Raw genomic sequence first — 26419 nt, 5'->3', positions numbered from 1 at the left:
ACACACACACACACACACACGGCTTGTGCAGGAGCAAGGTGCAATAGTATGTAGCAGGTGTTCATCGGGAATTTGGGGCGAAAGGTCAATAGTTGCTAGGATTATAGACCCAAATCCTTGTAGCCTTTTCTACATGTGCGTGGGTGTGAAGACAGCGTCAAACAATTAAATGAGGATTTTCCGTGGGCAAGGAGTATTTTGAAATGTGGAAGCCATCATTTTGCAAAAAACGTTATTCCAGATATCAAAGTGCCCCTGCTGACGTCACAGCCTTCCTCATTTAAACCTCCTAGATACCACCCACACACACCTGTGGAGATGGAAACGAATCTTCTAATCTTTAATCTTCCTCTAAACCTTTAGCCATTAGCGCAAAATCAACTTTTCCTACTTATCACAAAACGAGTGTAGAAATGTTCGGTGTCATTTGCACTGGAGCTTGTGCTTAATAACAACTAAAGAAAGTTACCTAAAAACAATTCACGGCTATAGCTGAGTTTAACAACAGCGCAAAATGTTATATGCTCAGTGGCAGCCGGTTTGGCTGTTGACTGACACTTGTCTAGAAGCCACTACTAGCATAAGATGATGCAAAACTCATATGACTAATACACATGCAAAGAAATCTAAATACAAATTGGTCCTTATTGTCATCTTTTATCCAAAAGATATTTAATCATCCTGCAGCCGTTTCGTTGTATGTGCCTGGTTCTGCATGTGCTGACCGATGAGTTAAGCCTTATTTTCTTTAAGCCTGGTATCTCAGAAAGTTGATTCGATGCAGCCATGTTGGACAAACACGTTACCTTTTCCCCCCTTACCATAATTTGGTTCCTCCTGGAGCAGGAAGGTGTATTATGTGCATTAGATTAGGTTTGGCAGATGAATCTGAATTTATACATGTATGTAAGTCAGCGGTGTCCAATCTTATCCGGAAAGGGCTGGTGTGGGTGCAGGTTTTCATTAAAAACCAAGCAGAAGCCACACCATGCTTGGAATGAAAACCTGCACCCACACCGGCCCTTTCCGGAGAAGATTGGACATCGCTGATGTAAGTGATCCTCCTGCTATTTTACAAAACCGAACGTCTTGTAACGTCTGTAACGTAACGTCTTACATCTTAATTTACATTTGTGTGTATCTTAATTAGGTCACTGATCTAAAGATTAGCTTTTCAGACAGATTTTCATTCCTTGTGATCTACATACGCCTAGCAGCTCCAGTGCAAAAGCTATGGAATCAAACATGGACCATTGGACATGGTTTTTATCTATCTAGATGTCAATCTATCTCTCTAGTTGTCAATCTATATTTCTAGTTGTCTATCTATCTCGCTAGTTGTCTATCTATCTCTCTAGTTGTCTGTCTGTCTGTCTGTCTATCTATCTATCTATCTATCTATCTATCTATCTATCCATCCATCTATCTATCTATCCATCTATTTATCTATCCATCTATGTATCTATTTATCTATCCATCTATCTATCTCTAGTGGTCTGTCTGTCTATCTATCTATCTATTTATCTATCTATCCATCTATCTATCTCTAGTGGTCTGTCTGTCTATCTATCTATCTATTTATCTATCTATCCATCTATCTATCTCTAGTGGTCTGTCTGTCTGTCTGTCTATCTATCTATCTATCCATCTATCTGTCTAGTTGTCTTTCTATCTGTCTGTCTGTCTGTCTGTCTAGTTGTCTTTCATTCTGTCTGTCTGTCTGTCTGTCTGTCTGTCTGTCTGTCTGTCTATCTATCTAGTTGTCTATCTATCTAGTTGTCTGTCTGTCTATCCATCCATGTATTTATTTATTACCTCAGCTTCCGTGCTTACTTTCAGTAAATTACATAACCCTGCACTTATTACTATCTATAAGCCTGACCTATTTTGCCCTACAGGAAATAAAGCATAATGTAGTGAAGCATTATAGTATGAAGAATAGCTAATTAAGTGTCACCAAGTGGTTTAGCTTTGTGTTTATTCTAAATGTTGGGAAGAAAGGAATGGGTGAAAGAAATAGGTCATAATTCTGAATGCTAAAAATACTAATACCTCTTCTCTCCATCATTCAGACTTGGCACAAACAGACACATTAATACACACAGAGACAGAATGTGACAATAGGACTTTGGGTGCTTTGCAAACACACTGAATTGTTAAAACACAAAGCAATGATGTTGTAACAATGTGTGTAGGGACACATCAGTTACGTGGACACAGACAATTATGGGGTGGAGGGGGGGGGCAGTGGGTAGAGAGAGCTCTGAAAATAAAAAAGTGCATGGACCGAAGTCATGTGGCAAAAGGTGAAGAGGACATCTTACCTTGACGTCGGCCTTCTTGTTCAGCAAACTCTTGGCTGCTGCAATAGGAGACAGGAAACACAGACAGAAGTTGAGCAGCCGGACGACGAATTCAGCTCATGTCTTACAAAAATATAATAACATTGTACAAAGTCAAAGAGAACATGCTCAGTTTCCCATTTATAATCAGCTTAAGCAAAAATGACTTCAACAAGATTTCATAGGTTTTCATCATAAGTATTTTGTTAGCGTTAACTTTAACCACAAAAGCTTCAGGGAAACTCAGCTTCTGATCAGTTCACACACATTCTGAATCTGATCAGTTATCAAAATCCATAGAGAAAAAGTCATACGGCCCCCTGCTGTCTCCTCCTACACAGGACCCCTTATACACACTTTGCTTTGAAAAGACTTTAAAGGTTTGCTTAAAGGTGCACAGGGTAGAAAAGCTCCCGAAATAGCACAATTTATTATATACAATATTACCTTTATTACCTTTACACGGTTTTATAACTCAGAAGTGAAACTTCTGAGATACACTGTCCCCTGTGCACCTTTAAACAATACATTACATCAGCGGTGTCCAATCTTATCCACAAAGGGCCGGTGTGGGTGCAGGTTTTCATTCCAACCAACAGAAGCCACACCTGATTCCACCTGTTTAATCAGTTGTTCTTGGCTTTTAGTAGACTCTGGTGTGGCTTCTGCTTGGTTGGGATGAAAACCTGCACCCACACCGGCCCTTTCCGGATAAGATTGGACACTGTCGCATTATATCTACGGTCATTTTCACACTTGGGGTTTCTCTGGACCTGTTTGAGCCCTGAGTTCAGTTGACTGGTCAAGTGTGGAAGCAGTTCTCCTGATCGTCTGGGTTCTGTTCAGCTGAACTGTGAAACGATCTTCGCTCCGTGTGTCACATGCTGAGCAACATGACCATTTAACTTTGCGCTTTATTTTCTCATCGTACTTACCGTCTCTACTTTACTACGTTGCTGTTGGTTACTGATATATAAATCCACACTTTTATAGAATCAGGGCAGTGCTGTTAGTTCATTTTCATGATGCAAGCAAACTGAAAACTTTATAATAATAATAAAATAAAATAAAATAAAATACAAGCATCTTCTGCCAGCCTGGTTTAAAAACGTCTAATACAAGATCGACTCCTTGTTTGCACGTAAGCTGCATGATGGCTTGCTATGTATCCAAAAAGCACCATTCTTCTCTTCTTATGTTTCTGGTACCACAGGAAATAATAATAATAATAATAATAATAATAATAACATTGAAATTGTTAATACCAAGTGTGAAAACACCCTGAGAATAAAGATTATAAAAAACATGCTTAACTGTCAGATTGCACTGCTGAGCAATAAATAGTCCTATTAAACCTAACAAATTCCACTGACACAAGAGCACCATTTAGCCGCCAACCCTCAAACGTAAAAATTCAATCATAAGATTTGATCATGAAGAAAACTTACAAACTCAACCTCAAAATTTTGTCATGCTTTCCACTTGAGGAAAGGTTTTCTTGTGGCAGTGTTTCAATACATTTACTGTTGCATGCTTTTACTAAGTCACTTATCCCACACATCATTGTTTCAGTCAGGTCATAGATCATAGGTTGAGATAAGGTTTTAACGCTGTAGATTTAAGGTGAATGGAATCCCACAGATTATGCTTTATTATTTGGATAAATCAGGGAACCATAGAGCTTTGATAGTCAGCCAAAGAGGAGAAAGAAGGAAGTGATGATGACTGCTAGTAAGCATAGCTATTTACACTACACTGCACATTTCAGACAAGGAACAATGACAGCTTTTTTAATACTAAATTTTAGTCCTAGGCTTTTCTATCCACAAAGTCCAGGTCAGGGTCATGACCTATGAAACAAAGGCTTAAATTGCTGATACCAAAGAAATGAGAGAGAAACTGTGCTGTGATCCCTGTAGAGAATTGAACTTGCTCTAGAGAGAGAGACACGGAGAGGGTTGAGAGCCTTACCTTGCCATAAACACAGAGCGCGAGAACAGAAAGAGAAGGGAGGAAGAAAAAAGGAGGAGAGCAAAGGTAAAAAAAATCTGCAGTACTGAGCTTTACTCTGTAATGGAAGACTAAATCAACCCAATCTCACATCTACTGCATCTGAAGCGTATGTATGAGCTCCACAAATGATAATAAGGGAAAAAAATCCTGTTTATTTCAAACAAACTTTTAATGGAAGTCTTTAAGGATGTCAGTAAAATATTTATGCAAAACACAAACTCTTTCACCAACTGTTTAAAGGTATAAACATATTAAATTTGTAGCTTTTGTAAACTTTTAAACTTTTTTTTTTACTTTTTATTGTATTGGAATAATACAATATATTATATTTTTAGATAATATTCTATATAAAAACATCATCATCACAGTTTCGGTAAGTTTCTGGTTAGACTTCTGGTATTCTTACAGCTGTTACAAAACTCACTTTCATTATTGTTGCCCTGAATTTTCCCCAGATTTCTTCCCAACCTGGTCACCCACCATTTCCCGCCCATCACGCATAAACTGACACCATCGTGTGCTTCCTTTAAGGTAAGTAAAGCCAGCCAGTCATATATTTTCAATCTAGCGGTCATGTTGCGTTACATATTCAGAGGAAAGCTCCATCTGCCCTCATTTGCGTATACGAACTCGCACATGGCCACGACTGGCTAGTGTCACTGTCACAGAGGAGAAGGAGTATAGACCCTCCCACGCAGAGAGTACAACCAACTTTGTTCACTTGGAAAAAAAAAAAGGCTACAGACTTCCATTAACACTGAAATTTCTGTCTAGGCTACAAATGCGGTAGAAAGAGAATAGGTTGAAAAACCTTTAAAGCCTTTTTAAATGCTTTGATGAGACGGACATCTTCTGTCAAAACTTGAAGATGCTCTTTGCTCAGATGTTCTTCCCATTTGTTATATAAACAATAAAAAGGAGAGCCACAAATAATGAACTATTAATTGCTATTACGTTCTACATTTTTTCTTCTGTGTAAATGTTAAAAAAGAGAATTGTGTCCGTAATCTTTAAAGACCTTCAGGTTCCAGATGTGGTTCTTGGTTTGGAGCACCACAGATGAGCAGAAGAGGGAGGGAGGGCGAGTGGCTAACCGACAGAGACGGTGCGGCATGAATATTTGATTGCAGGCGTGTGGAGACGGCATCAAATATGAAGCGCAGCCTTTACACTGAGCCACAGCCACCACTCCAGCTGAGAGCACCAGCTCCCGTCTCAAAACGAGGGCTTTCCAGCGTGCTCAAACAAACGCGACTTTACCGCTTAAAACGACAGGTTTGGATATTTGAATGCAGTAGGCTGCATCAAATATAAAACGCAGCCTTGGCACAAAGCGACAGCCACAGCTAGCTCACATGAGAAGCTGCACGTTATCACACTGAACAGTGTGGACATAGGGTGGGGAAATTATACACATAAACACAAAAAAATATCAGAGGTGGTGGGTATCATCCCCCAACACCACAGCACCAAGCTACTCAAAAAGCACAGTTATCTTTCTCCGCCCATTCAAAAAAATAAATAAATACATTAAATCAGTCTCATTTTCTTTTTTACCACAAGGTTTCCATGATGCAAATGTTGCGACAGACAACTTCCCACATCCCAACATATTAGTGATCATGCGTTAGTCCAGTCGCTCATGCAACATTCAGTACAGCAGCAGGCAGCCCGTTCCATTCCCACTTTCAGGGTGAACTTCACAGTCTCATACAATACAGAGGGACAGGAAAAGAGAAGAAGAGCTGAAAAGAATGAAGCGTGATGGAATGAAGAGTATTCTAAACAAGATACAAACAGACTGAATTGAAAAACACTAATAACACACCTACAGGAAACAAATAAATGCCTCTGTGAGGTGGAAAAAAATGAAGAAAATGAAATGATGACAATTATAACCGACAACTGAGATGACCGATAAGACAACAGCTAAGATGGAGGAGATATGGTATGAGAAAAACTTCAGATTATGATGACAGGAAGAAGAGAAAGGTAAAGATGAGCCACTGTGAGTGGCGCATGCTTTTAGCGTCATGCAAAGTGGAAAACAATAAAAATGGACAAAAGGTGTAGATCCACAAGGGAGAGAAGGGGAGGGGAGAGAGTCTGAGTTATAATGAAGAGAATAAGGGAAGATGTTAAAAGACCTAAAGAAGGAAAACAGAGGGGTGTAAAGAGAGGAGACAAGCAACATGGAAGAAGTTAAAGCAATAAACCATTTTTTTTTAACTTAATCTCATCTGTAGCACATGTAATTAGCACAGACCAGTGTTTAGGAACAAAATACCAACTTCCTTAACACTCATTTTAAAATGCGGGCTTTAAAAAATTTTATCAGGAAAAAACTTATTTATATATCACGGTGTTGCTGTAGTCTTGATTCTGATTGGTCAGAAGGCGTTGATTAATTTTCTGTAACAGCAGCTCTGACAGTTGTTCAGCTGAGATAATAAATAAATAAATAAATAGATAAATAAATAAAATCAATAGTAAAAGTAATTAATTGCTATAGCAAAAACTCTCCTCTACACAACCTAGGGCTGATTATAAACTGAATTTATATGCTACTATTTAACAAAAAAAACTCTAATCAATAAAATGGTGAAACTGTCTGTCCGGAGACCTACAGCAAGAAGTACATTTAACATTTTTTGGGAGAAATCTCTAGTGTCAGACTTTTCTAATATCCTTCTTCTAAATGCTTCTTTGTAAATCTTTGACTTCTAGATTTTCCTAGGATCTGTGTGTTTTAACTTTAGAAGAGAGGAAAAAGAGACACTGATGATGGAAAGAATGTTTCAGCTATTACATTAATATAAGTGCTAATAGGAACTGACTTGATTTGTGGAAGTTAAGTGTAGGTAGGTAGGTAGGTAGGTAGGTAGATAGATAGATAGAGAGAGAGAGAGAGAGAGAGAGAGAGAGAGAGAGAGATTTTACATTCAGTAAATCAAATCGGTTTTGAAGTCATTACACAAATCAGTTTGGCGTAATCAGATGTCTGTTGTTTTCTCAGTACAGGGTGAGAATATCATGCCAAGACAGATAGTGATTAGGTTAAAAAAAACACTGGCGTATTTCTTTAAGGGAGAGAGAAGAGTGGGAGGAGGAAGAAGGACAAACAAGGACAGGGGAGAAATGTGTAAAAGAGGACAGAAGGAGGAGAGAAGGCCCCCTCAGGGACTCTGCTACCTTGTTCCACCAGCCCTGCTGTGGTGCCCGCTGCTGCAGCAACAGCAGCAGCGGCGGCAGTGACCGAGGCCGGAGCCGTGGTCTGCCTGCTACCCACTGACACACACCGTACACACACACAAAATGAGAGGGAGGAGAGAGAGAGAGAGAGAGAGAGAGAGAGAGAGAGAGAGAGAGAGAGAGAGAGGGTGGGATAGAAAGGGAGAAAGAGCACAAGGAGGAGAGAAGTGTTTATTAGTCTAAGAACAAAAGAGAAAAGAGAATATTTGTTTCTTTAAGAAAGCATGTGAAAATGATCCCCACTCAAAACTATCACATCAGATGTTCATTTTAATCATCCGCAACGACACCGGTTCAGACAGACAAAATGTCATGGACACGACTCTAGAAGGTATGGATGCACAAAGAGACAAGTTTCTGACGACAGGAGCACATAAGGACATGAAGGGACTCAGAGATGAAACAGTCCCTGAAAACATGGTTCATAACTTATCAGATATGTCAAAAGGTCAAGTGAAGAGCATGACGCACTTTAAAACAACAAATAAAACCCGAACCCGAATCCAAGTGACTTACCAGAGAAGTTCCGGGATACCAGCATGGTAGTTAGGATAGCACCCTACAAGAGGAGAGAGAAAGAGTACAGAAAGAAAGCTGGTGAATAACTCTAAACTAAACTGAATCAGACCATCACTCAGGTACCACTGGGTTTAGAGGAGGACTGAATGAATTTCTCTCTTCAACACTGTTTGATAATGTAATATTAGTTGCATATTATATGCATTCAAAAAAGTGACAAACATAAACCGAACACTGTTTATCAGCTTATCAGTTATATCCACTGTAGTGAGCATGTATAGTAAACAGGAAGCCATTTGTGTGTATGTCACACCTTGAGTTTCCTCCTGGCGTTGAACTTCTTCAGGCACTCCACTGTCTCTTGTCTGTGCATCATGGAGGCCACTGTAGAGCGTTGCTACGAATACAAGCAAAGAGAACCAAGTGATGATATGTACATGACTGTGCATAATGTGTTTAGATGAATGTATGTACATACAGAGGATCACCTATGCACAGTGTGAGTACTTACGCAGACCCATGGGTGTTTAAGAGCCTCCTGTGCTGTGATTCTCTTGGCTGGATTGATGGTCAACATCTGGTTGATGAGGTTTTTGGCTTCAGGAGTGACCGTGTCCCACTCTGGAGATGGAAACTAGCAAAAACAAGTTAGAACATCAAAAAAAACTCACACACACACACACATCTCTTTTTCAAAGCTTACGACAAGACTAACTGGCTTTTTAAAGATTATTTAAAAAAAAACAAAAACAAATAAAGTGGATGTCAAAATATGAAGAAACAAAATATGGTTCTAATATAGATTCTAATATAGATTCTATATATTCTTATGACTTTCTTGTATTGTCGAAATCTTTCATCTGTTCCAAATTACTAAAACTTTTTCTGATTGTGCTAAATGGTATTATAATTGCTTACACACACACACACACACACACACACACACACACACACACACACACAACATTTTTGTTGATCTGTCGGTTGTGTAATATAATAATGTTTTCATAATATCGAACATACTGTATTCCTAATAACTTTATCTTAACCATTATTAAAACTTCATCAAATTTTAAAGATTAGAACAAAACTTTAACACCGAATGAGTGAGTGATACCCTGCTAAATATAATAGGATTTAAGAAGTGTAAGAGAGAAGAAAGAGAAGAAAACAAGATGGAAAGATGATAGAGAAGAAAAAGAGTGTGACTTACATCATAAGCCCCAGCTTTAATCTGCTGGTAGAGTTTGTGCTGGTCCTCATCCCAGAACGGAGGATAACCAACCAGCAGAATGTAGAGGATCACACCTGAAAAACACACACACACACACACACACACACAGTCTCTTGACATTTGTGACTGTGTATGTCCTTCAAATGTATGGGGCATCAGTGTGTTTGTGTGTGTGGTGTGTGTGTGTGTTTTACCACAGGCCCAGATGTCCACAGGTTTTCCATATGCTTCCTTCCTCAGGACCTCAGGGGAGAGATAACCTGGTGTCCCCGCAAATCCTGCACGGTCGATACACACATACATCAATGAATCATTTTGTCGTATTAGAAAAATTCTAGGATAGATATTTCTAATAAAGAAATCCATATTCATAATGCACAACCAAGATCACTCAATTTCAACTGCACAAGCTACAGTATGATGAAGCCTTACAGTGTTGTCAACTTCATCATGATTGCACTTATACTTCTGACCGGTGCGTTTTTTCAAAAGGTGCAGTATTTAAATTTTTTTATAGAAGTTTTCATTGAAATGACAACAATACTCCTTGCGGAAATTACTTACTGCTCCTGTAAGGCTCTTGTAAGAAAAACAGTAAAATGTATAAAATATAACGTATACCACAGTGTTGCTCGTTCCTGTAAGACTTTAAGTATGAGTTGCAAAAAAGTATTTCAGTGACCCTTACAATGTGCATTTTAGCATCAATATTTACTAACCATGCAATTTGTCCAAAGTTCCTAATCAACACAAAGCGTATTTTGACGCCATTTTGCAACCAACACTAACGCCTGGTTGTTGCCATGATTTATCCGCCCTGGAATCTGGGTCAAAGTTTTTTTAGAACTCTCTTCTGTACGTAATTTAGGCCAAGCATGAAAAGAAAGAGAATGATAACTAACAGGAACAAAACATTAAGTTGGTCAAAAGTAACTAAATGAGCTTTAAAAAAGGTGAGAGATAACTACGGTGCAGTTGCATACCAAACCATGCCTGCTGATCCCCCTGCACTTCGATGGCCAGACCAAAATCAGCCAGCTTCACGGCAGCATTCTTACACTTACTGGCCAGGAGCAGGTTCTCTGGCTGAATGGAGAGCAAAGAGAGCTATTACTACTTCCGCCAAAACACACACACACACAAACTGGCAGCTACACTCTACATGCAGACAAACATCTGCACACAAACTGTGGAAAGTCACACACGCGCGCACACACACACACACACACACAGACGTGCACACACACACACACACACACGCACACACATCCCCATTTTCACTTGCCAGAAAGACATGTGGATGCAGTTAAAACCATGCTTTGTTCTTACCTAGTGTTTTAATGCAAAGTAAGAAGAAGTTAGTACATTAAAATTTGACACTACACAGAACTTCTAAACTTCTTAAATGGAGTCCGGGAGTGAAGTCATTATTTGCCTTTGCTGATATTGGAAGAGTGTGAGCGTGCATGCGTGTGTGTGTGTGTGTGTGCATGTGACCCAGATTAGCTAGCCTCGTTTTTCTCTGTCACTGATGGATACTAATAACGTGCCATGACCCATAGGACTCTGTGATATACTGGACACAACATATATGCTCACACATATGCTCTCATGTAACAGTGTGTAGTACTTCAGACAGAGCTATAAGCACACACACACACTCCTTTTAGCAAAGACACCACTGCAGTTAAACATGGTGCTTTACCTGCATTGCAGAGGTTTGGGTTTCTGCAATCTGCCTTCATAACTTTTTTACTTTCTCACACATATGCAGAAATCTGCACCGCTCGCTATTGACGTTATAAAGTTTAAGGATGTCTCTATAAGTAGCTAACATTCAAGGGAAGTGTGTAGCTGCCTAATTGCCTAAATCATTGCTTGTCTTAAACTACATTGCATTGCATACATTTTTATGTGGCTTTGGAAATATCTTTTAGAACACGGGGAAAGAGGGATGGTGTAGATTTCTAAGTCATAACACCATCTGGAAGCTGAATCTTTGTTCTTTTTCAGCATATAGTTTGGTTCCATGTCACACCAGGATCAGACTAAGAGGCATGAGCTAAAAGGGAAAGAAAATACATTAAAATCGTCATCAGGTTACAGATTGAGTTCAAATCCCAATAATTCAAAGTCGTCCGTATCCGTGAGCGACAGGAGCAAAATTAGCAGCTCTCGCTGGGTGGGAGGGGCATATTCTTCCTTCCCTGTCAATCACAGCGACACTAGCCAGTGGTAAAAGTTTGTGAGCTGATGTAGATGGAAGAGAGCAGAGCAGAGAGTGCTTTATATGGTTCTGATTTTAACTGTATATTTGTTTTCTGCTATTTTATAAAACGCACAAAAGATATATTCGGGCCAACTGATATGATCTCTTCCTTACAAGTAGCATTATTTCTGAGAAGTTAACCATGCCAGAACTGCTGAGTGCGAGAACATGGAGAGTCTTAAAGCTGGATTGTTGGAAAAATACTAAACTCTACTGTGCCCCTAAGGAGAACGCAAATACACACAGAAATAATCACACACACACACACACACACGAAAGGACTCCAAACCTGAGAAGCTGCCTTTAGTGGGTTTGCTTACTTTGACTGAGATAAGTTCATAAAGATTTATTGTGTGAGTAACACATCCTGCTGCAGTCCAGCATAACACACACACACTCTCTCTCTCTCTCTCTCTCTCTGTGTGTGTGTGTGCTGGAATGAAACAGATCTCTCATTCCTGTGGAGGCTACTCTTGCTGCATTCCCACTACCAAGAGCAGGAGTCACAGTCCTCTATTGAAAAGGGCACTCCAATTTAAGCAGACATCGATAGCATGAAACCGGAGTGGCCCTAGACTCAGGGGACCTGACTGGCAAACTAAACAATGACACATCACGTTCAAGCCGTGTGTGTGTTTAGCGCTTTCAAATATGTGTTTGACCTCATGTGATTACCCTTTTCCAAAAGAGTGAAAATTAAAAATCTGGGCCCATGTCCAGTATTACCTCTCACTTTACTGAGTTGTGGTGTTTAATCATTAGAGCATTAGAGCATTAGAGATAAGAGAAAGAATTCGATCTTAAAAATGCATATCATAACCAAGGAATTTTCATGTTAACTGAAAAGAATCAGTAATACTAATTATACGTTAATGATTCACACTCGCTGTCTACAGTGCATGTAATTTAAGCACCATTAAAGGCGAAGCACATAAACACATATAAATGACTTATTTCTATAAATTAACATGCACAATAACATTCTTAAGACACATATCGTGTGTATTATATAATAATAGAGTATATGTACACACACATACACACACATAACACATACATATTTATTTATTGAGAGAGAGAGAGAGAGAGAGAGAGAGAGAGAGAGAGAGAGAAATTTCTACCTTGTCACTTTTTATCTGATAAAAGATTATCATTAACACCATACAATTAATCATTTTTACTCTCTGTGATGCAACTCTCTCTCACTCTCTTCCTTGATCAGAATCTGCACTTCACTTAGAATGAATCAAAACATTGTGGCTTTTGATATGTGAATAATATGTTTACGTTAAATGCAGAGGTAGGCTTCAGAAGGTACATTCAGAAGTTAACTGAATGGCCAATTAATGCATCGTGGTGCTCTGTAATTAAACAGGAGCCTGGAAATGCAATTGTCTATGCTAAAATATGGAAGCTACACCAAGCAAGTAATGGATTTATGCAGACTTAAATGTTCATATTAAAAAGAAATAAATAAGAAAAGTTCTCAGTGACATCAGTAGACCAACATGCACTGCAGAGTAGAAGACTTTCAACCACCTTTAGTCTTGTGGCCAACTGTTAAGTCAGTACTGATACGCACTGAAACACAGTGCCAAACTGCTACCACTGTGTGATTTCATAGCTCATATTTATCAATAACATCTCCAGAAACAGCTACTTGGTCCACACAGTGGTAGCTGCTTTTCCACCCCCAACAACACACTCCCCATTCCCAGACACACACATATACACACTTGCTTACACATTACTCAGCAGACAACAACATGACACCTGTCACTCACCTTCAGATCTCGGTGCACCACACCCATTTGATGGCAGTGAAGCACCGCCTCCAGGATCTGCTGGATGCAATGACTGCATGCAAACACCAGGGGGCGCATGTTAGTCTGAGCAGCGCTACAGTCCCGTGCACAGGCCAGGGGTATTTGGGACAGGGGGAGAAAAGGGTGGAAGGGGGAGGGAGGATCTCTGCAGACACAAAGCTCTTGCCTTCCAAACATGTAGAAGCAATTCAGCTCTGATTCTCCTAACACTTTACACAAATGGTGTACCAGTGCAGCAAACCATGATAACATGAGAAATATTTCTCAAAATGCTTAAAACCAGTCAAATATGACATGGTAAGTCAATCACATGGTTTCATCATTTTGTCCAGAGTACAACTTGTACACCTTCAGTATATTAACCTTTTACCTGTCCATAAAGTGCAGCTTCAGTCTACAAGGTAACTAAGGTTCAGTGATGGACCGGAACATCACACCTATATGTTCCTTCTGAACATCCCATTTAAAATTTAGTCCCGGTTTCCTGCTATAATGTGTTTTTCTAGATATTGGAGCTCGGCTGTGGGAATTTGTGTCCATTCAGCTATACGTGTATAAGTGAGATCAGACATTGATGCTGATGAACCCCAGGGCTTCAGACAGAGGTGTTCAGTGGGGTTGAGTCAGAGTTAGAGGTCTGTGAAAAACACCTGGATCCTTCCACTCCAACCATAGCAAAGCATGTCTTCATGTACCTCGATTCAATTGTGTGGTTCCAAATCTGTAGTTACAGTGTGAGGAAGGCCCAAATAAAGGTAGGATCATCAGGTGAACACATATTTTTTCGGCCAACTAGCGTATTTCTTAAAGCATTTTATTATTATCCAATATACATATTAGATTAGGTTTCCAGGCATTAAATAGTTTACAGGGCAACTGTTTCCTTTATAGCTGGGATTCCTTATCTTTTAACAACAATCTAAATTTTTGGCATTTTCATTTATTTCTTTTTTATTTTATTATAAAATGTTCAGATATACTGAAGGACTCAAGTTTGGTAATTGTTTACCATTCTGTTCTTTGATTTTGAAACAGTACATTTAATCATGAAATTTTGTTTAAAAGATAATCAAAGAACAAAACAAGAATAACTCCATTTGATAAAATTTGAAGAAGGATCTGAAAGGCAAGGCCGTGTGCCTGTGAAGAATTCTGCTTCTTTTCTTCCAAACTATATCTATCTATCTCTGCATGTCTTTCTGCATGACTTTCTATATCACCTCTACAGTTTAGTACAGAAATAATATTAGGCATGATCTTCTTAAAGACAGCGAGCGAGCCATGGGTTCACCATCCCTAATAAAAAGGAGCAAAATGCTCTCGTCTTCCCTTGTAAAAAAAATTCAGACAGTTACATAAGACAACAGGGTCATTTCAGGAGACAAACGCAGACAGAAGGAGATGGATACAAACTATGAACATATCTATGCTGGACCAGATAGATATAATCAATACACATACTGGAAAGATAACCATGTGATGTTCCTTTTGCATGACTGTGTGTGTTTGTGAGCATTAAGGAGTGTGTGTGCGCACGTGTGGGAGGTTGAGGACATGCGCAATGTGAGGCAGCAGCAACGCATTGCATGCATGAGGGCCGGTTGCTAAGAGACCGCAGCATGTCGTCATGTGCCGGTGTAGAGGGTGCTATAGTGCCGAGAGATGCAGATTATAGGCTTTCCGGAAGGGGGGAGGACGAAAGGGGGTGTGAGTTGGACTAATTTTAATGGCTGTAATGACAAAAAGTAGCCGATTACAGCTGCAAAACGAGGACATGATTTATTCAAAACAGCTGTTTATAGCTGAGACGCAATGCCAAAATTATGAACACACTTAGAAAGGACTGCTACAAAGATGAGGAAAAAGTGAACAGATAGGCACGAAGAACGTGTGTGAGTCGATGGCATCGGGTGCATTTGTGACAGAGGGTGCAAAGTGTGACGGATATTGTGTGTGTGTGTGTGTGTGTGTGTACGTGCACTGTTTTACGGTGAGTGGCAAGGCCGTAAAGATCGGGGAAATAAATCAGAGCGCTGTCTCGTCCAAAGAATAAATTCTGCACAGGTCATATCATACCGTGCATGTCTATGTGTGCATGTGTGAGCAACAGAGAGATGAATTGTGTTCCAGCATTTCAAGAAAAGTAGTCTCTTTTCCTTGTAAGTGGATATGAGAGTGTGCTATTTGAGCTTGTGAGCATGAAGTGTGTGTGTGTGTGGGGGTAAATGTACTGTATGTACATATTTGAAATGAGAGTGTGCCTCATGCACATTCTTATGTGAAGATGCTGTGAACACATGAATATAGGAGTTTGAGCACGTGTGTATATATCGCTCTTCACCTCCCCCACTGTCAGCTGTTGAACAGCACGGCCTGCTGGGAGAAAGGTCTTTAGGGTGCTGTCGCAAATGTTACTGTGTCAAGTTGTAACCTCAGTGGCCCATGCCTTTGCAGCGCTCGACTCACGATCGACTTTATAAATAACTTCACACACAGACACGGTATTACTACTTACTAGGCGTGTGTCAAAAATCACGTGGAACGGACAGAGGGGGAGATTACACGTAACGATACGGATGCTTAATGATTAAACATAAATGGGGATTTCAGCCCTGCGAGTATTAACACAAACATGACAAAGAGATGAAAGTGTGCCTACAGGCATCCCTTGTGGCCTGATGTGTTTGTACAACACCTTCTATTCCAGCCAGCAAATTATTTTAACAGATAAGAGAGACAACTGAGAGATTCCTTCTAAGTGACATACAGTCACCGACCACTTTATCGGGAACACCTGTACACCTGGCTCCAGATCATGATCATCAGTGGGTGTTCACATCTAACATTAAATTTTGGGGTTGCTGAAGTTGGTCAGTCAAAGATCGGAAAAAAAACGTTGTTTTCCAAATTCCTGCTGTCCAGTTTTTAGGACACTGTACCCACTGTAGCTTCAGGTTTATATCTGGTTGGGAGCAGCGGTTAAGGATGTGGTGGGAATGTGGTAGCTTAGTGGTTAAGGCATTGGATTACCAATCAGAAGGCTGTGAGTTTGAATCCCAGGTCCACTAAGGTGCCACTGCTGGGCCCCTGAGCAAAACTCTCGATTGCTCAGATGTATAAAATAAGATAAAAACCTAAGTCGCTTTGGATAAAGGTGTCTGCCATATGCCGTAAATGTAATGTGGTCTCATGCTTTTGTAACCCATCACCCTCAAGTTCAATGTGTATTGAGATGCTTTTTTTGGCTCACAACGGTAATGGGTGCTTATTTGAGTTTACCTAGCATTCATGACAGCTCAAAAGAGTCTGGACATTGTGCTTTGAACTCGCTCATCAACAAGGTATATCCACACAAAATGGATGTTTTTTTTTTGGGCCATTCTATATAATCTCTAAAGATTGTTGTGTGAGAAAATATCAGCAGTTTCTAAAATACTACGGTATATAAAATCCTGGCAGTCACTGAGATAAGCCTGTTTTTATTTTGGTCTGATGTCACATGATTGGATGACCGGATAACTGCGTGAAAATCATGTATTAAATAAATAATAAAATCATCCTAATAAAGTAGCCGGTGAGTGAAATGTGCTATAGATACATATAATCTTGCATTTGTGAACATGTTTACCATTAAAGTTGTAATACCAAATGTTAAACCAACTTTATATATAAAAAGTTACTTTATATTTATATATAAAAAATACTTCTTCCGCAAATTTGTGCTTTTTTTGTTTTTAATTTCTCTAAAGAATGAGTCATGACCATATGAGAAGTCATATGGCAATTTTTTCCTTTCTTTTTCTTTTTACTTCTACACATAGCATGAAAATCGTCTTATTACACTATTACGCTATGACGTAAAAAGCAAGAGGAATGTCACCAGACTGAAAACGTAAGTACAAATCAAACCAAAGCTACACAATAATTATTGGAGGAAAAAAAATAAGCATCCTAAAGCAAAGTGATACTGGCTATCGTTCTGGATTATACTCTAGCAAAGACAAGCTGAACTGATGTACGAAACAAGAATAGCAGGAAGGGGTTGGGGAGCAGGCAATGCAACAACACAAGCTCATGATGCCAACTGACATACAGACAAGCAAGACCCACAGACAGACGGACAGACAGACAGACAGACAGACAGGTGCAGGCAATGACAGACAGACATGGCCAGAGCAGGATGTGAGTGGGCTACATACTGACCTTCAGGTCCCTGTGCACTATGTCATGTTGGTGAATGTGATTGACACTGTCTAGAATCTGATGGATGCAGTGACTGTGAAGACAAAAAGAGGGAGAAAAAAAAAGAAAAAGGGAATGAGGGAGTAGAGGTGTTGAGAGAAGACGAGAAGAGATGAAGGGAGGGTGAGAGGAGAGGTGAGAGAAAATAAGGCAGTGAACCGTGATGAAATAAATAAGAAGTGGAGAGAAATAGAACGGAAGGCGTAGGGATGGAGGATAGGAAGGAGAGGAAAGAGGATGAGAAGAGTGATGAAGGAGGAAGTGAAAGAGTGGAAGGGAGAAGAAAAAAAGAAAAGAGCGAGTGAAAGTGGAGGTGGTGAAGACAAAACATTTTCAACATGATGAGACAACTGGCAACAGCACCCAGCCTGACATGATTACAACAGAGAGGTAGAGAGAGAGAGAGAGAGAGAGAGAGAGAGTGAGAGAGAGATGAATAAAAAGAGAGAAAGGAAAGCTTAGGAAAAAAATTAAGGAATGAGTTGACTTAAATATTGTGTGTGTGTGTGTGTGTGTGTGTGTGCGCGCGTGAGAATGAGATTTATACGTGTGATTAATTTCTGTAGCATTGAGACCACAACATTCACACACACACACGACTTAAGTCACAGAGAATATACTGTATATCCTAATATACTGATCAGTGTTTATTCAAATATTATTAAAATATTAGCCTTGCACTACACATTTGTTATACACTACAGCGCTGAGCATTTGGGTTTCTATAAGCAGCTTCAGATTTTTGTCAAATGAATAAATCTTTAATTGTGGCCTAACACACATCATTCTGTCACCAGATTGTTTCACTCTATTGCGACTGGCATCCTGCAACATGTAACAATATAAGGACAATAAGCTATTTTCATCCATACTGTGCACAGACACTCGAATTAAACTAGTCGCCTCCGATGTCAAAATAAAACAGACTGGAAATGATTCCACTTTAGTTTTACACTTTAAAGACACACGTACTGAGCAAACTGAGGGAAAAGAGTACATGTTCACCACACACCTGACAAGAGGAGTTACATATGGGAGGAACACGCATGAGTGACACAGTTAGAAGACAGAAAGAGTGAAAGAGAGACAGAGAGAGTGGGAGAGAGAGAGAGAGAGAGAGAGAGAGAGGGGGGTGTGGAACAGATAAAGACAGGACAAAACCAACTGAAACGGACAGATGAAGCCCTAATTACGATAGTTAATTGGAGACCTAGTTTCTGTCTGTCGCTCTCTCTGAGGAAAAGAGGATGAGAGAGTTAATCTGAAAGAGGGGAGAGACGAGGGCGAGAGAGAGAGAGAGAGAGCAAACTTGTTAGAAAAAGGATGGGCACTTCAGGTCAAATTTCTAAAATAAACATTCTTTAAGTTCAATCTTTTTCTACACATTAAAAATTTGACCCGTAGCCCCTCCCCAATTCATGACTATTTTGTTTACTGGGCGATTGTTAGATTGTGAGGTCAGCACTTTTACTTTTCCGATTTACTTATTCATGCTTTATCACCTGGTTTATTTAGCAATAGTTAATATCAGGCTTTGATATACTGCCCACTTTGTTAGCTTGACTGTTAAGATGATAATTGTGTTGAATAATATTATCCGTCCTGTGTAATATTTTCCTCTATTCACCATGTAAGCATTTGTGACACCCTACAGGTTTAGCAGATTAGTTTATGAGTCAGAACTACGGCACCGTGGCTAAGACCCATGCTGGTCGGTGATGTGACTGCTCCATGACCCTGCCGTCTCTCCTCACTGATCTGACACGGGCTCGAGGGAAAGCGAGAGAACGCGCAGACGCTCTCGGCCTGAACATTTGTGCTTCACTCGGTGAATATACCTTCTTCGTCCTGTCGGAGAAGACATTGCGTCAAACATTTCTCAATTTCATGAGCGAGCTGTTTCTCTAAATAGACTGCAGGGTGCAATGTTATTTTTGCCATGTGCACGAATGACATTACAGCAGCTAGATTTAACCAAACCAAAAACCGGATTCAAAAAGGCTCCTCGTCAAATGCTGTATAATAGTAGTTTGGGATTCGTTTGGTTTGGTTTTGAGCTATATAAAATGTCTAGCACTTGGGTTACCTAGCTGTTAATTTAGATGTAGATAGATGCATGCTTGACTTTCCCCAAGTACACATACTGTCTTTGTATGACTTACTTATAAACAGATGTATCCACCTAAGCTTACTACTGCAAAATGTATCTATCTAGTCTCTATCTCGCTCGCCCAAATTCCAAACAGCACACATTTCAGACCAGACCCCTTAAGAGTTATGGGTTTTCAGCCAGAGAGACAAACAGATTCTTTCTGTGAATGTGCTGTGTGCTCAGTAGTATAAAGTGCACTGAGTGGCACAACTAATGTGCCACATCTGGCATGCGGCATCGCATTCCACGTTTAAACTAAAATTAATTTTACAGCATCCTCAGGAGGCAGTCAGTGAACAAACTGCGACTACAGAATGACCAAACTACGTACAGAAAATGAGCAACTACGACGACGTACACCGGCTTCACTACTATCCTACTAGGAGGAGAGAGAGACAAAGCAAAGTATTTTACACCCTGCAGCTGTAAAGTTTATTCAAACTCAATTTCAATCCAAGCTCAACACACAGACACACCGATGACCTGTGACAAGAAGCATGTCAGATTGTCGAGGCATCGAGGAAAAATCCGTTTTGAATGTGAACTGCAGAGCAAATTGTAATGACAGGTCTTGTTGGTGTGACCGCTCACAAGTGTGTGCTGCAACCTGAATCACAATTCAACAGCGATCTTATGATTACTAGAATAAATAATAATACTCAAACTCAAGTGTTTAAGCATCTTAAATATCTGCTTTTTAAATTTATAGACTCCCTGTTATTTAGAGTGCTTTCAGACTTTATGATCATTTGCTACTTTTAGTTTTTTTTAGTTCTTTCCCTATTCAAATACTATAAAGGGCAACTCATAACGATGGAAACAGAGAGAGAGAGAAAATGTGGAAATGTGATGAACCCTTTTGTATACCCAGAACAAGCTGTATTCCTGCTACACTTCTGCTGTTCCTCGGCTCTGCTCTTGTGCCTTGCATGCCAAAATATGCTGCGTTCTACCCATAAGACACAGCATGCATAGGAAATCAGCACTGACTCATTTTCTCGCTGTATTCAAATTGAATCTAAGTGTAATCGTTGTTTCCACCTGCCGTGCGTAAAAGGCTTTGATTCAAACACTACTTTGTGTGTGCACGTTGCCTAAAGACAGTAAAGGCTCAGGTTACGTGATCAGTGGAACACTGCTGCGTGACATGCATTATTATAAGGCACGGAGAACGCTATGTGATTAAGTTATTCCAGACGCTCCAATCACCTGTATGAACAACCTCCAGCAGTTATTTCATAACGAACCAGCTATAGACACTCACACTTGCGCACACACACACACACACACATACTGATATGAAGGTTATCAAAAGACACTCTCACTCATGTCCTGGAAAGGGCTGTTATGTAGTACATTTTTGGTGTGTGTGTGTATACAGAAAATTACAAGGGGTGAAAGAATGAAAGTGAGCCCTTTTCCACTGACATAGTGCCAATGCTGGTTTCAGATCGTGTCTAATCTTGATCAGAGTCTGCCACAAAAAAAAAAGCCACATTTCCACACGATTGCTAATTCTTATCCACTAGCTTAATCTCCTCTACCACATTACAGCTACCAGCTTGGGAGTGTGAAAGCTAACTCTAAGATACACAAAGCCAGCCAAACTCTACATCACAGGGCAGCATAACACACTTAAAGAAAAGCATTATTCACCCTCTTTTACCAAGCTCACCGAGGCCAAAGACTGGCTGGTGTCACCGTGATTGACAGGTCGGAGGAAGCCTTTTAAAGGATTTTATGTTGTGCTCCTTTAAGAGCCCCAAAAGCCAGATTTCTGTTGATAAAGCATCCAAAAACTGCTAAAGCAAACAAACAAGTATGCAGTCACCAGAAAGCTTAGCCATAGTTGTTATTGTCCACATATAAAGCTTTGATTTTTAGCTTAGTGGTTAAGGCTTTGGACTACTGATCAGAAGGTTGTGAGTTCGAATCACAGGTCCTGCTGCTGGGTCCCTGAGCAAGGCCCTTAACCCTCAATTGCTCAAAGGTGTCTGCCAAATGCCAAGTGTGAGCTAGACAAAAAGTCTGCAAGTTGTTGGTGTCTTTATTTTCTCTCAATATTTTTTACCGTTTAACTGTTTGGTGACTAAATGTAGTAAGCGGCAAAGATCTATAACAAATCTTTCGTTCGTGCAAATTTATCTGACTAGTAAAAGTGCAGGCAGTTTGTCACCTGTGTCCAGTGCTGTGATTCAGAAAAAAGTATGCACTATGTAGGGAGTATGGGCTAGTAATCTGTTGATGCACGGGGAAAATCTTATTTTAATCCGTCTACATCTGATCGTACGCTGGTTCAGCTTTTAAACTAGTGGAAAAACAGCTTCTCTGGATCCTGAGCAAGCGCTGACACAGTGTTGGTGGAAATGGGGCAAGTGAGAAAAAAAGAGAAAGCTTAGAAGAGATGATAAGAGTAAGAATGGTAGAGAAGAGACATGAAAAGCAATACAGAAACCAGCAATACGAGGTTCAGTCCATGATTCTGACACCGTCTCTCAAGTAAAGCCTGCAATATCCTGAGTTAGATTGGCCAAGTCATACTAAGCATTTATTCAGTGCATATTCTCCTTGTGTTTACATATGTGTGTGTGTGTGTGTGTGTGTGTGTTTTTTAGACGGTGATTGTGTTTTAGATTATGTAGGAAGGCTGTGTAGGCACATGCCTAAATGTGTGTAAAGTAGTAGAATGGAGACCAACATGGTGAACAATGAAGGAGAGAAAACAAGGGGAAAACAATAGGAAAGAGAGAGAGACGAAGGAAGAGAGGCATCACAACAGCAGGAGCTGAGGAAAGACAGAGAGACAGAAAGAGTGAGAGACGGGACAGGACAGCTTTGCGTACCTGGCATCAGCCTCGCTATAGTACTCTCTGGCAACAATGTCTTCAAACAGCTCTCCCCCTGTCACCCTGTAGAGCAAAAAGAGTGTTGGTTAGCACCACGCTCACTCACACATGCTTCCTGCATCCCCACACACACACACACACACCATGCACCCACGCACCAGCTCAGCATCATTTCCATGGAAACAGAAACCCGCTATGACAATTCTAAGGGAGTCTCGTCGTCTTTAACAACACTTTCCAGCGCATACTGCATCTTCCACATGATATAAGATGTTAACAAAAAGGGTGAAATCATGCTTCAGGGATCAATAAGGAAAATGGGCCAAACTGGCACAATGTGAGGAAACACAGAGCATGAAATTTTAATTACGCTTCTTCGATGACAGTACAGAGATATAAGTCAAACTTCATGAAGCTGTTGTCTATCAGTCAGGCAATCAATTTAAAAAAAATGTACATGTGCTGTTAGAAAGTAAATAATCAATAGCAAAGCGGTGAGACGTGACGCAAAGCGTTTCTTATGCTGCAACAATTTTTTATTTATTGAAGAAGGATTTCCTACTTTTTATACTTTTTACAACTATATTTAACACCGTGGAACATCCATGAAAAAAAAGAAGTTTGTTCCTGTTATCAGTAAATATTAGAGTAACATACAGTATTGTAGTATAATGCGCAGCTGCTCGTACTACTGGATAACTATAAAGACTTCCCTGTGTTGGAAAACCTCAAGTTACAGCTTTAAGATTTCTAAAGAACTTCCCGTCAGGCAAAATGACAACTGACCCCACCCACTGTGCTACAATATACCTCCTTGTGAGTTGCCCTTTAGGGGAAAAAAAAGGTCAGGCATTTTCCAGGGTGGAATAAAGTGAACAAAGGCCGGTAACAAAGGAACCGCAAAGGAACTTTATTGCATGGAAAAATTGTGAATCACAGGTCACTATGATAGCAATAAAAAGATGATCTGAACAAATATACTTACAGGTCAAACAGCAAGTAGTGGAAGCCTTCCTCTGATATGCTGTCATGAAGTCGAACTACAACGGGAGACAGGTTTTCATTACAAAACGGCACATTTCATTCAACTCTAGCCTGAAAAAGACATTTTATTACATTATCGGATGCCTAACATGACGGTTATTAATAAACACATTCAGGCATTATAAGTTTGTCCTTAATGAGAGAAGAACAGGGTCAGATATTAAATAATCACAGATGCATCATGGATTAAACTTTACCGGTGCAATTCTGTCTACGTTTTATTCAGCATTATAAACTCGGCTAATATCAGGTTTCAGAGGAAGAGGACTTTTTTTTCTCCTCACCGATATTCGGATGCTTGAGCAATCGACAGATTCGAGCCTCTCGTTCAAGCTTCTGATGATCTGCAGAGAAGATGAATGTGGGAAAACATCAGCAAGACAGACACAGCAATAAAAAAACAGAGATGAATGAAGTTATAAACCCTGCAGCAACACTGCCAAAACCTGGTTAGTAATACAATAAATTTAAGGTACTGCATATTGTGTGCATATTCTGTTGCTGTTTTATAGAGCGTACAAGACAGCCACAGTAATCACTGTGATAATAATATTCATAGGTCTTTATAAAGCCCGAGAGCGGTGTGAGAGGATGACGGGGGGAAGACAGCACAATGACGGGGCTTTGTGTGTCTGAAGGAGAGTGAATGTACAGTATTAACACTGCAGGAAGGAAAAGGTCACGAGACACAACCCAGTTGTCTTCACTTCTCTCATTTTAAGTCTATGTGAAGACGTGCGGATGATTTCGACCTCTGCGGGCTGATTTGTAAATACCGATCTAATAGCCGAGGTGATTAACGTTTAGTCTCGTTATCGCCACTCAGACCCAGAGAGAATGTAGATGATTTAGAGAAACACTAAGCCATTATTAAGTATTGTGTTACGCCGGTCACTCAGAAATAATTACAGCTCTACAGTGTGTGTGTGTGTGTGTGTGTGTGTGTGTGTGTGTGTGTGTAAGTAGCCTACATCCTTACTAATCCCTATTTTTTCTAGAGCCGGCCAGCTCTGCTTCGGAACTGACCACAGACACGTCAGCTCCCTCCCTGCAGATTGACGACACTGGATGACATCACCGAATGTCAGCGGTCCAGCTAAACGCAGCAGTGTGACATGTGGCTTGTGCTTCATTGCCCAGATCTTCAGTGCTTCCTACTGTATAGTCTGCATCATCAGCCTGTGTTAATGTTGCACAGGATAACAAGAGAGCTGAGAGCGTTCGGTATGCTCTGCATGCATATGTGTGGCTTATGTAAGCCAAAAACGTTATATTTCTGATGCTTTCAAACTATAAATAGTAATGCGTGCTAAAACAGTGGTATATAAATAGTGCTCTAGAAGGAAACCACATTTGCACCTCAATTCAAAAGCGCATCTGTCGTCGAAGTGTCCTTATTTTGGACAAATTTAACGCCGCACATCTGCATCTGTAATCATAATGAAAATCTAGGGCAATATCTTTAGCCTGGACTGAGACACAGTGAAAGCAGGATGGTACGGTGAGGGTTAAAAGTCCACAGAGAAGCTCTGGTATTAAAGCAGCAAGGTAAATAAGACATGAGAAAGCGTGAGTAAGAAGGGAGGAGGAAAAAGGAGGGATGAAAGGTAGAATGAAAGGGCAGGGAAGAAAGAAACAAAAAATAAAAAAGAAGGACAGGGAAAAGAAAGAGATAAATCCCCGAGCGGATGAAGGGAGAGAATAAAGAGCATAAGTAATGTAATCACTGGGTGTAGATACAAAGAAATGCCATGGCTGCTGCATGAAAATCAGCACTACACCACCTTTGTGTCTCTAACCAAACACGGCTTGCACACAGATGGGGCAAATTACAGAAAAAACAAGCATAGTGTCTTACGAAGGTGTCAGGCCATCACCAGCTGTCTGTTTCAATGCACCACAGTATAAAATATCTTTTCTAAAATATATTCCATTAGCTGCTGGTTAGGTGATGATGGTGTTGATGGAGTTGCCTAATCTCTTACAGGTGTTCAGCTGGGTTGAGATCAGGTGACTGAATGGTTTAACGAGTGTGAAAACGAAGTACGTTTTAAATCGGTGAGAAAGTTTTAAATCTACTTTGTTGCCTGTGGATGTGGGTGAGGTTATCCTGGAAGAACCCACTTTGTCGGAAGTCCGAAATGCAGATTACATCCCTTTTTTTCCCTTTAATTAGTCACCGGATGTACTGTATGTGCAGAAGGCATTCAGACAAACTAAAGCTCAGGAAACTACATTATTAACAAATCTGACTTTGTTGAAGGTCATCCAGCTAAAGTGAGGGGAATAAAATCTCATTAGGTGTGCAGATGTGCTATCTCAGAAAAGCTTGGTTGATATTATCCTGACACAAATAAACCAATACACAAACAGGCCCTTTTGGCATGGGGGGATGTGGGGTGGACTTTGGGGGTATACCTAATAAAAAAAATGTGGTTATAGTCAGTCAAGGACTTCTACTTAAGTTGTAGACACACAGGATCCGAGTGCACTGAAACATTAGCGCAAATGATCCCAGTTTGGTAGATATTGTGAAATAAATCTTTATGCGCCACTTATTTCTCTGAGAACAACTAAACCATACAGGATCCTAAATGGGACACCAGTGCAGAACTGATGCATCGTGTGAGTTGCTGGGAAATCCAGGTCACCCTCCACTGCACTCCGGCACATCCACACA

At 40.2% G+C, this 26419-nt stretch overlaps 1 protein-coding gene across 16 annotated transcripts in view; it reads right to left on the bottom strand.

Moving 5' to 3' along the window:
- Positions 1-26419, bottom strand: part of camk2b1 (calcium/calmodulin-dependent protein kinase (CaM kinase) II beta 1) — a 58654-nt gene that overhangs the window by 20046 nt on the left and 12189 nt on the right. For 8 of the 16 annotated variants that reach the window (XM_060884296.1, XM_060884303.1, XM_060884299.1 and 5 more), the window contains exons 3-13: positions 24024-24083; positions 23681-23735; positions 22693-22758; positions 17659-17731; positions 10344-10446; positions 9555-9638; positions 9340-9434; positions 8638-8760; positions 8440-8523; positions 8124-8166; positions 2325-2362 (exon numbers count right to left, since the gene is read on the bottom strand). In XM_060884296.1, the coding sequence (XP_060740279.1) occupies positions 2325-2362; positions 8124-8166; positions 8440-8523; positions 8638-8760; positions 9340-9434; positions 9555-9638; positions 10344-10446; positions 17659-17731; positions 22693-22758; positions 23681-23735; positions 24024-24083 (824 nt within the window). Of the gene's footprint in view, positions 1-2324; positions 2363-7547; positions 7644-8123; positions 8167-8439; positions 8524-8637; positions 8761-9339; positions 9435-9554; positions 9639-10343; positions 10447-13413; positions 13487-17658; positions 17732-22692; positions 22759-23680; positions 23736-24023; positions 24084-26419 lie in introns of all 16 variants that reach the window. The other 8 variants (XM_060884297.1, XM_060884311.1, XM_060884308.1 and 5 more) reach the window with 2 other exon arrangements.

This window comes from Tachysurus vachellii, chromosome 12, assembly GCF_030014155.1.
Source record: "Tachysurus vachellii isolate PV-2020 chromosome 12, HZAU_Pvac_v1, whole genome shotgun sequence".
NCBI classification, from domain to species: domain Eukaryota; kingdom Metazoa; phylum Chordata; class Actinopteri; order Siluriformes; family Bagridae; genus Tachysurus; species Tachysurus vachellii.
Note: the sequence above shows the minus strand (reverse complement) of the source record. Positions and strands in the feature narration are given on the sequence as shown.